The following is a 17911-nucleotide window of genomic DNA, read 5'->3' as shown; positions in this document are numbered from 1 at the left end:
AATAACTCACACTTATTATCTGGCTTCCAGAATGTACTTTTTCCTCATTTTCAAAAATAGGGATAATGTTTGCTTATCTCCTGTCTTATGACAATCCTCCCATTCTCAAATTTGTTCAAAGCTCATACTCAGCAGTTTCCTTCTTCTTTTTTTTTTTTTGTGTGTGTGGTACTGGGGTTCCTGGAAGCCCTTCTACCTCCAGGCTACACTCCCAGACCTATTTTTACATTTTTATTTGGAAACAGGGTCTCCTAAGCCAGCGCGCGCGGCTGGCTTCGAACCTGCGCGATCCTCCTGTCTCTGCCTCCCAAGCGCGGGGATTACAAGCGTGCGCCACCACGCCCGGCCAGCAGTTTCCTTCTTCTAGCTTCAAGTTTTTTCATCTGGGAAACAGATTATCTGGAGATGAATACATCTGCAATAGCAATGCACCACATATTATCATCTTTCCTAACTCTGTCATTAACACCTTTTCCAGTTTGATGATGGTTCTGTTCAATGGAAAAGAATTAAATTGAATGATTCACCTGAACTTTTATCTGTCAATAAAGCAAAATTTTTAAGTGACCCCTCTTTCCTATTCATATCAATACCTTATCTATTGAGAGATAAGGTTTTAGGTGATATACTGGGGTCTTTGGGGCGCTTTTCTTAGAGGGACAAAAAAACCTTCCCTCTTCATTGCTTATGTGCATTTTAAAATTAGAGGTCTCAGCAGGACGTGGTGGTGTACACCTACAATCCCAGTACTTGAGAGGCTGAGACAGGAGGATCACAGAGAGGAAGATCACAGGTTCGTGGCCAGCCTCAGCAATGTAGAGAGACTCTTAGCAACCTAGCAAGACTCTACTTTAAAAAAAGAGGTCTATCTCTGAAGTAGAATGCCCCTGGGTTCAATCCCCAGTACCACAAAATAAATAGAGTAAAATCAGAGGTCATTATACAGTTATATAATTTACTTGAAATGCGTTGTTAGTATTTTGTTTTGTTTTGTTTGTGGGAGGCCGTTGTTTTCCTTAACTTTTCTTCATCTTCTTAGAGGTACTGGAATTATTTGTTAGCATAGAATCTGCTGTTTAGTTTTATAGCCTTCTTAACACTGCAGAGTCAAATATCCTGTTAGAGGGATTAACTGCAGGATCCTACCTAGCTCTTACCTAGATAATCTGCTTTAGTAAATATTTGTGTAGGGCATACTTGGCAAACTCTTAAGATGTCTCGATCACATTGTGTCTGTTTTGCTTACATCATGTGGGTTAGGGTTTGGAGAAGACTCTCCTTCTCCTGGCACTTTGATGCTAATTGAGAGCAATGCCTACACTGATCTGAGGCAATCAGGCTGCAACTTAACTGTCTCTGTGTTGGTCTCACACTTGGCTGAATTTACAGAGGATCTTGGCTAAACGAGTTAAGATTTAGTTTTTCACTTGGTCTAAACATAAATATAGAATACTGCTATCTTTGGCCAAATGCACATTTTTTTTTTTTTGAGGGGGAGTACTAGAAATTGAACCCAGGGACATTCTACATACCAGCTACACCAAACCTATTTTATTTTTTATTTTGAAATAGGGTCTCATAGCCGGGCGTGGTGGCGCACGCTTGTAATCCCCGCGCTTGGGAGGCAGAGACAGGAGGATCGCGCAGGTTCGAAGCCAGCCAAGCGCGCTGGCTTAGGAGACCCTGTTTCCAAATAAAAATGTAAAAATAGGTCTGGGAGTGTAGCCCGGAGGTAGAAGGGCTTCCAGGAACCCCAGTACCACCAAAAAAAAAAAAAAAAGAAAGAAAAAGGGTCTCATGAAGGCCTCACTAAATTGATGAGGCTGGCTTTAAACCTCCAGCCTCCTAAGTACTGCGATCATAGACATGCACCACCATGTGCAGCTCTGATGCACACATTTTATAAGACATGCGGTAAATTTCTGTGCTCTTCTGCTCTTCCGTAACCACACCATCACTTTGGACGACGACCTCTCTCTTTACATTTAGGATGAGTAGAAAAATCAGATAAAAAAAGATAGACTAGGAAAAGGGGCATATTTTTTTCCACATAAAAGCAGAACAGGAAATGGATCTTGTTAGTTCCATATCTAAATACGCGGTCAGGTCAGATGGTTCAAGTATTTTATGACAAAACTTTGTGTCAGTGATCCATCAAAGAGGAACAGGTAAAAAGAAAAATTAAGATATAATAAACCTTCAATATACAAATCTCCCACTCCTAAGAGGGCACGAGGGTAAGAACTTTTAAAAGCTATGATATATAGTCTTTTTATAATCAGGAGAAATGGTACTTGAGGACATATTTTATCCAGTAATGTCTCTGAACATTAGCCTACTCACTTGGAGCCAAGAATTATCAAATTCAGAGTGGTAGGGTAAGATAAACTGGGAAGTCTGAAAGAATGGGCTAAACTCTACGAAATGGGATAAAGACAGGAAATCTGAGAGGCTTCTGTGTGGCGGGGGAAGGGAACACTTAAAATTTGACTAAAATTCAAAGGTAGAAAAAACATTCAAAAATTGGGTAGAAACTAGTGAACTCATGAAAGGATTCACATGTTGGATATAGAACACTAAATGCCCCTTTGAGCCTTTTTCTTAAGAATAAGAAGGGTCATGATAACTGTAGGGGGCAAAAACAAAAACAAAACAAACAAACAAAAAATACCTAATGATACCGAGCCCTAGTCCTTGGGATTTGTGGCTATGTTAAGGTTATCTGGCTACTGGCATTAAGGTTGCAGGGGGAGTTAAGGTTGCTAATCTGCTGACTTTAAGATAAGGAAATTACTCTGGGTTATCCAGGAGGGCTAGATGTAATCACACAAGTCCTGTAGAGTGTCTGAGTACTATAGCTAAAGATTCCAGCAGCCCCGCTGGCCTTCAGATAGAAAGGGGTCATGATACTCAAATGCGGGCAGTCTAGAAAATGGAAACAAGGAAATGGAATGTCTCCTAAACCTTCCAGAAGAAACGCAGCTCAGCAGACACCAATGAGACCCATGTCAGACTTCGGATCTTCAGAACTAGAACTATGTTTGCTATTCAAGCCACCAAGTTTATGGTACAGCAGCTATAAGAAACCAACACAGTAACTTGCAACTGTTTTGGAGGAAGGACAGGACTCTAACAGTAAGAACATGCCAAACCATTCAACCATACTCCTCTTTCTGAGCCGAAGGGAAAAAAAATATGAGATACTCACCTTTTTATAGGTCTTTTCTTCATTTTGTTTTGTGGGTGCTGCATCTCCATTTTCAGCAGCTGACGACATCTACAGGGGTAAAATATATCCACTTGAATTTAAACTCTACTTTAAAATACATGTTAATAATACTTATGAGCTAAAGGAGGCATTTTTAACTTTGTTTTTGTTATTGTTACTGCCATTGGTTCTAAAAGGAAGAAATTCTCGGAATTCTAAAAAAAATCTTGTTCCTTAGTCTGTCCAAAATAAATCTTTCCTTCTCAATCATTGTGGTAGCCATACTTAACTCTGCAAGCTCTAAGAAAGAGGCATAGAAGGCTGAGCTCATATCATGCATGGAAGTTTCTTCCTACAAAGCCGTTCAAAATTTGTTTTCTTCTGGTTATAAATGCTTACTGTAAAGATATCTGGAAAGTACCAAAAATATGAATCAGAACCAAAAAAAAATCACTCTTAATTCTACTTCCTGTAAGAAACTCTATTATTCACATCTGAGCATATTTGTTTCTACCTTTTGTTCTATCCATTTTTATATGAAAACACATTATAATACCATCTTCTTCAGTAGTTTCCACTAAATAGTAATGCAATAAGCATTTCCCATTTAATGCTAAAAATCTTATTATAAGAAAAATATTTTTTTTCTAGTTGAAAGATATATCATTGTGTAAACACTGTTTTGTGTCAAAACTTTAGTTAATAATGCTCATATTATGAAAGGAGAGTTGAGGCAGTTTAAGGGTTTTGCTTCTACAAATAATACAATAATTATTCTGTGCTCATATCTTTGTCCAACTTCAATGTTTTCTTGACCTAGATGCCTGGAATTACTAAAGCATGCCAAGGTATAAAACTATAAAACTCTTTTTTTGGTGTATGTATATGGTAGTAGGGATTGAGAGGCATTCTACCTATGAGTTACACCCCAACCCTTCTTATGTTTGAAATAGGGTCTCATTAGGTTGCTGAAAGTGTCGCTACATTGCTGAGGCTGTCCTCAAACTTTTGATCCTCCTGCTCAGCCTCCCAAGTACTGGAGATCATAGGCTTATGCCACCACACCTAATCAAAAATTTAAAACTCTTAATACATACTGCTAAATTTCTCTTCAAGAAGACAATATCCATGTGAACCCTTATCAGTAGTGAGCCAGAACTTGTTTTATTACACACTGAGCAATTACTACTATCATTTTAGATGTCTTTGCTAATCTGACAGCTGAAAGAAAGTCTCTCCTGACCTGCATCTCTGAAAATTATTAGTTAGGGTTCACATTGTTTCCATATCATTTTTAGCTCTTTGTATTTCTTTCTTGAGTTTTCCACATCTATCAGGGTATTAGTGTTTTAGTTATTGATATTTACATATTATGGTTATTGATATCAGCGAAACATCAACAAGGAAAAATCACTACTATTAGTAATTTTTGTATTGATTTCTGTGTTTTAAGGCTTTCATCTTTAACTTCAATAAAAACTACACTGAGATTCCATCTATCTCCAGTTATAATGGCAATCATCAAGAATACAAACAACAATAAATGCTGATGAGGATGTGAGGCTATAGGAACCCTTACACACTGCTGATGGGACTGCAAATTAGTACAGCCATTATGGGGATCGGTGTGAAGGTTCCTCCAAAGACTGGGAATGGGACCAGCTTATGACCCAGCTATACCACTTCTGGGCTTTCCAAGGCACTGACCTCAGAATATTATAGCGACACATGTACATCCATGCTTATAGCAGCAAAATTCACAATAGCCAAATTATGGGACCAGCCTAGGTGTCCATTAAAAGATGAATGGAATATAAAATTGTGGTAAATACACACAGTGGAATTTTACTCAGCTATAGCAATCAAAATTATGTCATTTGCAACAAATGGATGGAACTAAAGAACATTATGCTAAGTGAGAATAGTCAGTCTCAGAAAGCAAACAGTTACATGTTTCTCTCATATATGGAAGCCAGAGAGAAATTGGGTAACAAAAGAGACTTCATAAAGGATGAGACTCTAGTAAAGTGATGGAGGGGATTTTGGGGGGGAGGGGAGACTAGATGAAGACAATAGTTTATGTACATATATGAAATTATCAATACCAATCTCAATGACATGTATGGAGCAGAGGAGAGTGTGAGGTGGATGGAAACACACCGAGTACTAGGTGCTGTGTGCCTATACGTTCCTAACACTCTGTACCTCAGTATGATGTGTAATTACAAGCCACCAATAAAACTATATTAAAAATCATCTGAATTTTTAAAGCCAGTCATTTCTGTGATAAACAAGGCTAGCTGCATAATCCAGTAACACGACATTTGAGGGTCTTATCTTAAACTGCATGAAGAACATTTAATATACCAAGGAGGGATTAAACTGACTTTCTTATGAGTGCCTGAAGCATGCTTTAAAGCCTGGGTTTTTAATAGATGTAATATCTGCTGCACTGAAAAATGTACCAGCCATTTCTCGTGCTGGAACTAAATGATTGAGTTTCCCCTGGCTGCCATGAGCTTGATGTGTCCACAGCTGTCCAGGGATACAAAAGCGTGGTCCAGGGCCAGTTCACCTGACCAGGCCTACTACTACTCTATAATCAAGCACCCTCTTACCTGCTTAGATTTTTCAGTTCTATTTGTAGCCATTCGATCTGTTCATATCAGAACAGGGAGTTTTCAAGGACAGATGTTTCACAAATGACTGCTTCCCACTGTGTCTGCTTAATTTGTTTAAGGAGTAATTGATTTTTCTAGTCTCCTGAGGATAATATTTTGGTGAGTTCTGAATAGAATACGAGCAAAATTAAAATGCCTGAAAGGCTTTATCACAACCAACGCAGGATAAAAAACAAACCTGCAGCTGCTCAATAGGGCCAAGAGAATAAGAATCTCCCTGAAGAATGCCTCTTCAGTCATTTCACTTCTAAGACTTTGCAGCTTTTAAAATGGAAGCACTTCAAGAGCAACTCTGAAGGGTGCTTGAGAAGAACAGCCTCAGTGAGAGATCGAGCAAATGGCACCAATGAAGGACGACGATGAGATGGCCTCAAAGTAGATTTTATTACTTTGTAATCACTCCTGACTTGACAGGAAGGAAGAAGAGGGGAAAAATGGGTAAACTTCTCTTTTGAAAAAAATCAGTTCCTTTTAAGGGACACAAAACAGATAATAATGAATAAGGAGGGCCATGAGCAATCACCTGGATTAAAGGTTTTTTATTTCTACCTTTCTGTAGAGTGATGTTTAAAGGTCACAGGAGCCTGGTACAGGGGTGCACACCTCTAATCCCAGCACTGGAGAGGATGGGATAGGAAGATCAAAAGTTCAAGGTCAGTTTCAGAAATTTAGTGGTATCCTTAGCAATTTAGCAAGACTCTGTTTCAAAATAAATAATAAAAAGGACTGGGGTAACTGGGCGTGTGGGGCATGCTTGTAATCCCCGTGCTTGGGAGGCGGAGACAGGAGGATCACACAGGTTTGAAGCCAGCCTTGCTAGCTTAGGAGACTCTGTTTCAAAATATAAAATAGGTCTGGGAGTGTAGCCCGGAGATAGAAGGGCTTCCAGAAACCCCAGTACCACCAAAAAAAAAAAAAAAAAAAAAAAAAGACTGGGGTTTAGCTCAGAGGTAGAATGTCCCTCGGTTCAAGTAAAGGTCACAAGAATTTATTAATCTGAGACTTCTGGGTAGGAGAGGCAAATGGATGCTTGAGTACCAGCTAGTAAACTACAAAGGATTGTTACAATGGTCCTTTGGTAAATACTATTTATTCCTAGACTAGTTATGTGTCGCACCACTTCCAGTACATCACTGCAATTATGGGAGCCCAAAACAGTGTTTTTAAAAGTATTATAATAATATATATGTTACTATATATGTATAGAGGAAGAAGAGGAAAGACATTTCCAGAAGTGCTGGTGATTATCCAAAGATGATAGGGTATAAATGCTTTATGTTTTAATTTTTATATTTTGTTATATTCTCTAAGCACTCTATAGTGAGCACTGCTACATTTAAAAATAACGAAACTACTAATGCTATTAAAAATTTAATCACACACAGTAATTAATGGCAGAGAGCACATTTACTGGGTTTAGTCTCTTCAAACACACCAACATTCACAAATTTTCTGGTTTCTGTTTACTTGATGTTTGTTTTAAGTTTGGTAATGTCAAAATTAAAGGTCATGAACTACATACATGTTTTAGAATATTTTTAAATAAATATACAATAAAAAGATAAGGGTCTATATTGTATCAGTCAGAGTTAATTAAAAATATAGATTCTATTTCCTTACCTTTGTAAATAAAATAGCAAGTCATCTGTAATTGGTAGTGATGGGCGGCCTATTCATTGTTGAACTGGTCTTCTTCCCAGGTTCCTGTTAAAATAGAAACCACGGGTCAATATTTATTCATAGCCCTATTTCAATTCCCTGTAAAATCAGAGGTGGCTTTAGGAATACATACAATGTAATCAGCTATAATTAAAATGAAAAATGAAATATGAACTGTGTATGAGGAAAAGATAAAGGTGGGCTGTTAACAGATGATACCAGCAATGTAGGCCAGGCATAGAGCACAAGCCATGTGACCCACTATGCATAAACTCTCCAATTTGATTCCAAGATCCTTAGTTGCCACAGCCAAAAAAGGCATGATCAACTCCCAGATTACAATGCCCAACAGATAAGCCAACCAGATTCTCAAAAAGCCACAGGTATCAGGGGATTCAGGCTGCAGTGGACATTATTCTTGTGGGTTTTCACAAAGGAGACTCCACTTGACATGTGGACAATTGTTTACTATTGTCCCTATGATGAATCAGTTGTGATCAGAATTGCTCAGATGCCACATCTTCAAAGAACAGTTCAACAAAGCTTTTTGGCTATAATTCTGTTTATGCAAAAGAGATATTTGCCCAATATAATCAACTTTCAAAATACAAAAAGGCAATAAGGTAAAAAGGAACCAGATTCCACCCTTGTCTCCCCTTGGAGCTAACCAATACTAACAGTTTATTGTAATGCCTTTCAAAGTCTTCCCTCTACACGTGTACATATGTGCATACACACACACACACACACACAAACACACACACACAGCTCTGTCCCTTGCTCTTACTAGTATATTTCAGACATTTTTCAAATCATTGCATCTACTTCATTTTGCAGTAACTGCACAATATGCCACAAGATGGACACACCATCATTTTAACCAATCACAGTCTTGAGGTGGAACATTTGGGCTGTTACCAGGTTGGCTAAGATTACCCAAAGCAGTAATAAACATCTTTAGTGTTTAGTGTGTTTCTTTCTTTCTTTCTTTCTTTTTTTTTCTGTGGTACTGGGGTTCCTGGAAACTCCTTCTACCTCTGAGCTACATGCCCAGACATCTATTTTTTATATTTTTATTTGGAAACAGGGTCTCTTAAGCCAGCGAGGCTGGCTTCAAACCTGTGCGATCCTCCTGTCTCTGTCTCCCAAGCGTGGGGATCATAAGGATGCGCCATCACGCCCGGCTAGCGTGTTTATTTCTGCAAAAAAGAATCTAGAGAGTAGAATTGTGATAGGCATATTAACTATTTGACTATTGCTACATTTCCTTCTGTAAAAAGATCCAAGCAACCATTCCCAAAATGCAAAATGAGGACCTTGTTATTTACAACATACTTGACAGTACTGGATATTCGCCATCTTTAAAACTGCTTGCCAACCGAACGGGCAGATCATGGCATCTCAGTTGTTTTAATTCAAGTTCTCTAACTACTAATGGAGGCTGATCCTTTTCACAGGCTTATTGTTGACTTAAGTTTTCAGTTCTTATGCTGTGCTGTTTATTTTTAGTGAGACCCTGTTTCCAAATAAAATATAAAAAAAGGTCTGGGAGTACAGCTCAGAGGTAGAAAGCCTCTGGGTTCCACCCCTAGTACCACCAAAAACAAACAAACAAAAAACAAACATTAGATCTTTACTTCAAATGGAGTAACGTAACCACCCTGGATGGACAGCTAATTGCTCCAACACAATTTACTTTGTACTTTTATCTTTTCCATACTGGAAAGACAGGGCACTTTTAATACTCATCAAATTTTCCGATGTACTTCAATCTAGTTATAGACCTGACTTTGTTCCAAAGACTTATTTGTGAATTCCTCAACTAATATATTGTTTTTATTTTTTATTTTAACTTTTTTGTGGTACTGGGGATAGAACCCAGGGGCCTTCTACCTGTGCTCTATACCCTTGACCTATTTTATATTTTATTTGAAAACAGGGTCTCACTAAGTTGCCGAGAGCCTCACTAAGTAGCTGAGGCTGGCTTTGAACCTGTGCGATTCTCCTGTCTCAGTCTCCCAAGCTATAGCATTACAAGCATGCACCACCACACCCAGTAATATATTATTTTTTTTAAAGGGGTAGTATAGTAGTATGCTTTAATATCGGCTGGTGTAAATTCCCCATTCTATTGTTATTTGTTTGGCAATTTTCTTGCATTTTTACATTTATACAGAACCTAAAATCATATTGATTGATTTGAAAATACCTTCACTCTCCAAGTTTGGATTCTGCCTAGAATTTTATAAAAATTCTATGCCAATTTGAAAAGAATTGTTTTTTTAGAATTTTAAGTTTTTTCATTCAAAAAATGGTACAGCTTGCTACTTCTTCAAAGTTTTTACCGCTATCTTAGATTTATTGTGTATTTATATCTTTCTAAATTCACTCCTAGATGTTTTTATTTGGCTTGCTTCCACCACATTTGTTGTTTTAGTTATATTTATTGTTTTAAAAAATTTTTATTGGTGTATTGTAGTCATAAATCTTTATGGGGTACAAGATGGTGGAGGCATACATGCACACATCACCCAACTAGCCCTTTTCCAATTCCTGCCCCGTTCCCTCCCCCTCTCTCCTTCTCATTTTTGGCTTAGTGATTGACTTTGATATGTTTGTTAATGGACATCATGTGCATTAGAGAATTTCCGTCTTCCCACCTCCTATCCCCTCAGGTCCTGTTATTTGTTCATATATAGAATCTTCTTCTTCATCTAGAGTTCCTCTATGACCCATTTCTCTCTAGCTTTCACATATTAGGAAGAGCATCTTATTTCTTATTTTTTTGTGACTGACTAATCTCACATAGAATAATGTCCTTCCGTTCCATCCATTCCCCTGTAAATGATGTAGTTTGGCAATGGCGAATTGTGCAACTATAAACATAGATATGCATACATTAGTTTGGTAGTTTGGTTTCCTTTCTTTTGGGTAGATACCCAGAAGTGGTATTACTGGATCATATGGTAGGTTCATTCCCATTCTTCTGATGCTATGCAGTATTTTACTTATTTCCTCTTTGCTAGATTAACACAGCTTATAACTCTGGTTTTTTTCTCCAGGTAACTTAAAATAGTTATTCCACATGTATTTTACTCGTAGTTATCATTCTATCTTTAAATCATTTAAAACTATATTTTTAAATTTAAAAAACCAAAATGATTATATGCCATCCCCATTACCCAGGCATTTTCCTCTTGACCTTTCTCTTGACATTCTTATCTTAGAGACAGAGACCTCAGGTCTTCCTACAGGGAGGAAAGACTGCCCATCACTGGAAGTGTGGTCAGCAGGTGCTCCGGCTCACAGTTCTGTCTTCTGCATCTGCCTCTGCAGAGAATCCACTCACCCTGAGCAATGGCCTCCTTGGCCACTTCCTGAACCAAAAGGCAGGACAGCATTCTTCCACTGAGATGGCCCATCTGTGTGTTTCCTGCCTGGGAGTTTGCCTTTGTATCCCTTCCTCTATTCACAGGTTGTATTAGTTTCTCACAATCGCTCTAATAAAGTACCACAAAAGAGACAGCTTAAAATGACAAAAATTGCTCTCATAGTTCTGGAGGTGGAAAGTCAAGGTACTGGCAGGGCTGTGCTTCCTCTAAGCCTCTGGGTAAAATATTTCCCCTGCTCCCCTCAGTTTCTGATGGTGGCCATCCAGCCTTGGCACGTCTTGGCTTGGTAGCCGCAGCACTCTGGTGTTGGCCTCTGTCACAGGCAGCATTCCCCTGCGTGCCTTCATCTTCACATGACATTTTCTTCTTAAAAGGACACTAGTCACCCTGGGTTAGGACCCCACTCTCATGACCTCATCTTAACTTGCCTGTACCTGTGAAGATTTTATTCCTAAATAAGATCACATGCACAAGCACTGGAAGTTATGACTTTGATGTATCTTTTTGATGAACACAATTCAACTGATAATGCAGGGATTAAAACCTAATAAACATTGATGTGCCCAAAATTCTACCCTAGCACTCACTAAATCCTACCTGTAAACTGGGCGTGGTGGCACACACTTGTAATCCCCGCACTTGGGAGGCGGAGACAGGAGGATCGCGCAGGTTCAAAGCCAGTCGCACTGGCTTAAGAGACCTGTTTCCAAATAAAATATAAAATAGGTCTGAGAGTGTAGCCCAGAGGTTAGAAGGGTTCTATCCTCAGTACCACCAAAAAAAAAAAAAAATCCCACCTGTAATACCTCTTCTCTCTTCTTCATCCACATGGATTACTTTTGCATGCTTGTTCTATTCTAAGCTGCTAGACATCTTCTTATAGTTAGTATGTCTAGTCTGTTTCCAGAAATCTTAACTAGCAATTGATAGCTCATAGCCACGATATCATCACTCATTTAGACTTGATCGTAAGTTGTACAATGTCCATCAAGTGCCACTGTTTCTTTGACTCGTCATCTTCTTCTGTCCTGATGCCTGTGTTCTGAATTGATTCTCTTTTTGGTTGGAACACTTCCTTAAGTAGTTCCCTCAAAAATGGCACCGGATGGTTCACTCTGAGGCATTAAGTGTCCAGAAAATGTCTTTCTTCTGTCGTCATATCTGAAAGAACCACTTCATCCAAGATCTTGGTCCACAATCCTTTTATCTCTTTATAAATATTATATTGCGCTCTCTCTTTCTATTTATCTATCTCTCTGATTTATACATAAGTATTTGGTGCTAACTACATGCTCCTATCTTAGTAACTTACCGATTTTCTTTAAAAGAATTCTCTTTTAGAAGAATTTTAAAAGAGAATTCTTTTAAAAGAATTCTGTTAAAAGAATTTTCTCTTTTAACACAGTTCAAAATTTCCATGAGGATAGATGTGTCCTTTTCAGTTGCTCTCCTCAGTGAAGGGACACTGACAAGATGCCAATGCTCGGAGATCCCGGGCGGCATCCTTCTGATAGCCTGACGCAAACTATGAACGAAATTCAGACAATCTCAAGGAGGAACAGACTGTGTATCCTTCAGGCAGTCCTCTGTGAATATTATTTCTCAGAACCAATCTTTCGATAAGAATTGGCCAGTAAGGCACTCACAATTTTAGTTTCTGGCAAGAGCTCGGAATGTAGAAATTCCGGTGGCTAAGTAAGGGCACAATTAGTTTCTTTAGGAAATATGCTGCTAGGTAATCTTTCACATGATTCACAGAACTTATTAAAAATAAGTTTAAAATGATTTCTGGTATATTCCCAGTGCTTAGAAGGCTGAGACAGGAGGATTGCAGGTTTGAAGACAGCCTCAACCTAGCGAGACCCTGTTTCAAAATAAAAATAAAATAGGAGCTAGGGTGTAGCTTGGAAGTAGAATGCCTCTGGGTTCAATCCCCAGTACCCTTCCTCCCCCACAGTGACTTCTGACATTAAACAGAGCCGACTTATATCATATGGTTAGAGTATTCTGATACCAGCTCAGCTAACAATAATATATGCCAGGCAATGAAAATGTTTTTGACTATTTGCTTTCCTATCCTTCTGGTATTTTGTATCTGGATTCTATTATCTTAAAGAATAAGTAATTTACGCTATTTCATAGGTTTTCGCATTACTATGTTTCTACTCAGTGTGAGAGAAGGAAAAAAAAAAAAAACTACCAGTTTTTTGTTTAAGGAGATGGGACTTCAGTATACTGCCTGGACTGGCCCTGAACTCCTGGGGCCGAGTGGTCCTCCCACCTTGGCCTCTCCAGTGCTAGACTACAGATGCTCACTACCATGACCAGCTGACATTATCATTTATTGAGCGACTGTGATGATGAAATGCTGTCATATACATGATCTCACTTAATCTTGCAAATTATCCCTTGGCAATCTCCAATTTAGCATATGCTGTTTTTTAAACTTATAATTGACTGTCATAAAGTTTATGTATGTCGCCATGTTTAATTTTCTTGAGGCAGGCTTCCTTTCTGGGATGCTGATTTGTAGAAGTGAAGCCTTTAGCTGGTAAATAAACCTAGCGATGCCCCCCACCCCCACACCCAAGCATCTCCTCTGCCTTGGCCTGGCTTTGCTGTTCTCTATTCCAGTGCTGGCACCAGAACCAACTGGGGAGCTTTTTGAAAACTCAGGGACCTGGGCCACACACCAAAGCAAGTGGACACCACTACCCATGAGTGGTAGGTCTGGGGTGTTGGTATTCTCAGCATGCTTCATAGCCTGGGGGTCATCTACACTACTCTGACTGGTGAAGACAATACAGATTATTATTTATCACTTCGAGAGAGTTGCCGAGGCCCAGGAGAGAACACAGATACCACTTTTGTTAAAGATAAGGCATTCAGTACATAGAATTGATTATTAATGTGCTGGGTGAACCAAACAGCCAAATAAGGGATGGTGGTGAAAGGCAGAGGTGTGCAATAGCAGGGAGTAACTATCGCTTTCAGGGCTGGAGTGCAGGCAGAGGTGGTGTTAACAGAACTCAAAGGCCAGAGGTGTCTGTGCAGGCCAGAACACAGTGGGGGTTCACTAGCAGAAGCTGGACCACAGAACAAGGGTTTGTATCTAGAAACATGGAGAAGACTAAGTCAGTTGGAGACATCGTCCAAGGAAAAAAGAAGGGAGACCACCTTGGCTTCTCCTGTCCATCTCCTACCTGCCAGTCTCAGCCTATGGCTCCAGGGGCCAATCTGCTGAAAACCATTTGACCCCATGTGATGCCTAAGAAATGCAACCTACACGGGATGTGTGCCTTGTGATGCAGAACAGAGGAAATCTAAGGAATGACCCTGAGCACAAACAGGCCAACGATCAGCCTTAGAACAAGTTGTAACAAAAGTGAAAAACACTAGGTGCATGGTGATAATGTGCAAGAAAAGTGATTCTCCAGGACTTCATACAAACATTTCTGGTTTTTTTTTTCCTTCGTTCCTGGGGATGGAACCCAGGAGCATTCTACCTCTGAGGTATACTCCCAGCCCTATTTTTTATTCTTTATTTGGAAACAGGGTCTCACTGAAGTGCAAAGGGCCTCACTAAGTAGCTGTCACTGTCCGCAAACCACAGTCCTCTTGTCTCAGGGTCCCAAATACTGGGATTACAAGCGTGCATCATCATGCCCGGCTACATTTCTGTTTTTATGACTCTGGGAATGTGCTATGTGCTTAAAAGTTCACCACCAAGTAGCCAGCATCTGCTGCAGCCCCTTCACTATGTCTGGTTTGAGTAGAAAGTGAGTCCAGGTACTTGGCAAAACTTGCCTGGGGTTCAATCAGGAGCGGGTAGGGCTAAGGTTTGACCCAGAATTGTCTAGCTTTAAATCTAATGATGTGCCCACCATGCCACGCTCCCTCCCCTTCTCATTCAACAAAACAATTAGAAGATTGTCTAATCAATATTGCATTGCAATTTTCAATTTGTAAATGCAATCAAAAGGCTAGCCCACAATATTAATTTATATAATGATTTCTGGTACAACTTGTTCTACATCAGCAAGTCTCACCCTAGAGGGTACTTCTTAATTTACAGGGTAGTAGGGGATCTGTTCAACACTCCATAGTTACTGAAAGTTTTAGATACTATATTATACCTGGAGGCAATATTTGAGTTACTCAGCAATAACCCTATCAGTCTGGAATTCTCTAGCTAGGGACATCCAATTCAGTATTTTTAATTTACCAGAGATGAGTTTGATTCTCATGCAAGGTCAAATGAGGGGGGTGGGAATGGCTAATTATCCAACTATCTAATTAAGTAGGCCAACCAGTAGACACAAGAGGTGAGAGACACTAGCTATAAGTGCTCGCTAGTCTTCCCAGAAAAAAAGTTTGTTAGGCACGGATGGAGCAAGGCAACCAGTACCAATGGGACGAACACTGGAAGAGGCTCTGCAAGCCTGGGTTTTACGTCCATCTCTGCTACTGACCCTCTGTGACCTTGGGCCCTGCTCTACTTCTATCATGAAATGTGCTGATGCCATAATTTAGTTCTTCTGGTTCAGTGCCATTGCCAAGTTTCTTAGGTAGAGCCTCACCTCAAATCCTCATTTATTTAATCCTTCTGAGTGCTACCTGCCCTATAGGAATCAAGCTGCCACAGGCTAGTCATATTAAATGCTTTTGTGTTATCCAAGCTGGCTCTATGTTCACATTTCCTACTACATTTCTCTAAAAAGAACACAATTAAAAGATAATTGGGCCGGGCGTGGTGGCGCACGCTTGTAATCCCCGCGCTTGGGAGGCAGAGACAGGAGGATCGTGCAGGTTCGAAGCCAGCCGCCCGCACTGGCTTAAGAGACCCTGTTTCCAAATAAAAAAAAAGTATAAAAAATAGGTCTGGGAGTATAGCCCGGAGGTAGAAGGGCTTCCAGGAACCCCAGTACCACCAAAAAAAAAAAAAAAAAAAAAAAAAGATAATTGGGTGGGCCATGGTCATGCCTGCATGTTATGGCTAATCATTTTTTAAAATTATGCTCTTCTGAGTTCATGTTCATTATCTAACAACACATAATCATTTTATTCATTCAATAAATATTAATCACATGTCAAACATTGAACTTGGCTCTGGGGCCATAATGAGAAAGACAGATTCCAGCCTTTGAAAAAGTGACGTCAACTGCAGAGACAAACGTGTGAACAATTACAATACAATTTGACATACGCTTTTCTCTGGGCTTTTGGAGGAGGAACTGTATTAAGTTAGCTTGTGGGGAGTATAGAACCTTTATATACGGGAAACACAGACCTGGATGTAGTTCAGTTTGCTAAGGACACAGGTTGAGAGATGGAGGGTCGGAGGGACTCCAGGCTTCATGTGGGTTGCTTAAAGAAAGACGCAGCAGCATGAGAAGCACATTGAAACGCTCATGGGTACCTACTTCATCTTACGAATTTACTCAAAGAAATGGAAAATGATATGATAAAGATGCTAATTGCCCTGATTTGATTATTATAGCATGTATGTGTGTATTGAAACATCTCAATATTCTTTTTTTTCTTTTTTTTTCTTTTCTTTTCTTTTTTATTTTATTTTATTTTTTTTTTTGGTGGTACCGGGGTTCCTGGAAACCCTTCTACCTCCGGGTTACACTCCCAGACCTATTTTATATATTTTTTTAATTTGGAAACAAGGTCTCCTAAGCTAGCGAGGCTGGCTTCAAACCTGCATGATCAATCCTCCTGTCTCCGCCTCCCAAGCGTGGGATTACAAGAGTGCGCCACCACGCCCAGCCATCTCAATATTCTTTAAAAATATGTATAATTTCTAAAATTTCAACAAAAAAAAATAAGAAAAAATATCAACTCCAAAACAGGCAAGGTTTAGGCTACCAAAGGGTTATGAGCAACTTCCTGATTGCTCCTCCTACCTATGACCATAAGTCACTGTTTAAATTTTGCCTGAATAAAAGTTATGTGTGAAAATGCATATGGGTTCATGAAAACCTAGAAAGACACTCTCAGGTACATCAGTCTTGCTAGGAAGGTAGGAGGTATGCCATGGTCTCCCCATTTGCTTATGAGGACATAGGGAATATTACAATGGAGCTTTGGCAACACCAGTAACAAAAAAAGCAGAAAAAAATCAAAGGTTTAAAAATGTGATGGATTATTTTCCAAGGCTTAAATATAAGCAACAAAATTTGCGAAACTAAAAACTATCCTTGACATAGTTTCCAAAGTTAGAAATGCTTATATTAGCAAAAATTCTGTTATATTAAGAAATCAGTGTCAGATTTTAAAAAGTAACATTTGCATAAACTCTCAAAGAAATATAGAAAATCTGCATGCTATATATTTGCATGATAAAGGCCACTTACATATACATATGTTCAGACATACGGTATGTTACACATTTGTATGCTCAGAAGCTTGAAAATAGAACCGTGGCCTCTTATATCCAATGTAAAGTTCTTCTATTCTTACTGATGAAAATAATTTGAATGAGGTTCCATTCCACATATCTAATATTTGTATAACCAAGTCACTGCCAAAACCAATTCCAAACGATGGCACCTGCTTGCTATGAATCTAAATGGAGACCAATCAAATCAAATTGCAGGGCTCTTATATTCTCTCATAAAACACATTCATCAACTCTCAGAATGCCTCTCACCAAGTGAATAAACAGAATAGCTATAAATGGCAATGACAAAGGGCTCAGCAGAAAATGAACCACTTGTAATTCATTTTCCCAACAAAGGTTATGCTAAAAGAATTCATAAGCCTTTTCAAATCAAGCCCTCACTGCAAATATCGGACAGAAGAAGCTCCTGGTGAAAACACCCAGGAGGGATGTGTTATTTTCCGATCAATGTAACTCCCAGCCTTTCATGAAAACACCATTACTGCCCAATCTCCTCCTGCCTTGATGGTCACCCTCAACACACAAAGACCTAGTATGTGTCTGCATGCATTTGGAGGTGGGG

General features: G+C 39.2%; 1 protein-coding gene across 1 annotated transcript in view; it reads right to left on the bottom strand.

Moving 5' to 3' along the window:
* PIP5K1B (phosphatidylinositol-4-phosphate 5-kinase type 1 beta) overlaps nt 1–3277 on the bottom strand; it is a gene marked incomplete at both ends in the record, with an annotated part of 194451 nt that extends 191174 nt beyond the window's left edge. The window contains one exon of the mRNA XM_080708994.1: nt 3209–3277. Coding sequence (XP_080565120.1) covers nt 3209–3277 — 69 coding nt within the window. The remainder of the gene's footprint in view (nt 1–3208) is intronic.
* Nucleotides 3278–17911: the final 14634 nt, after the last annotated feature.

Source organism: Muscardinus avellanarius, assembly GCF_963383645.1.
Source record: "Muscardinus avellanarius genome assembly, chromosome: 13".
Classification (NCBI taxonomy): domain Eukaryota; kingdom Metazoa; phylum Chordata; class Mammalia; order Rodentia; family Gliridae; genus Muscardinus; species Muscardinus avellanarius.
Note: the sequence above shows the minus strand (reverse complement) of the source record. Positions and strands in the feature narration are given on the sequence as shown.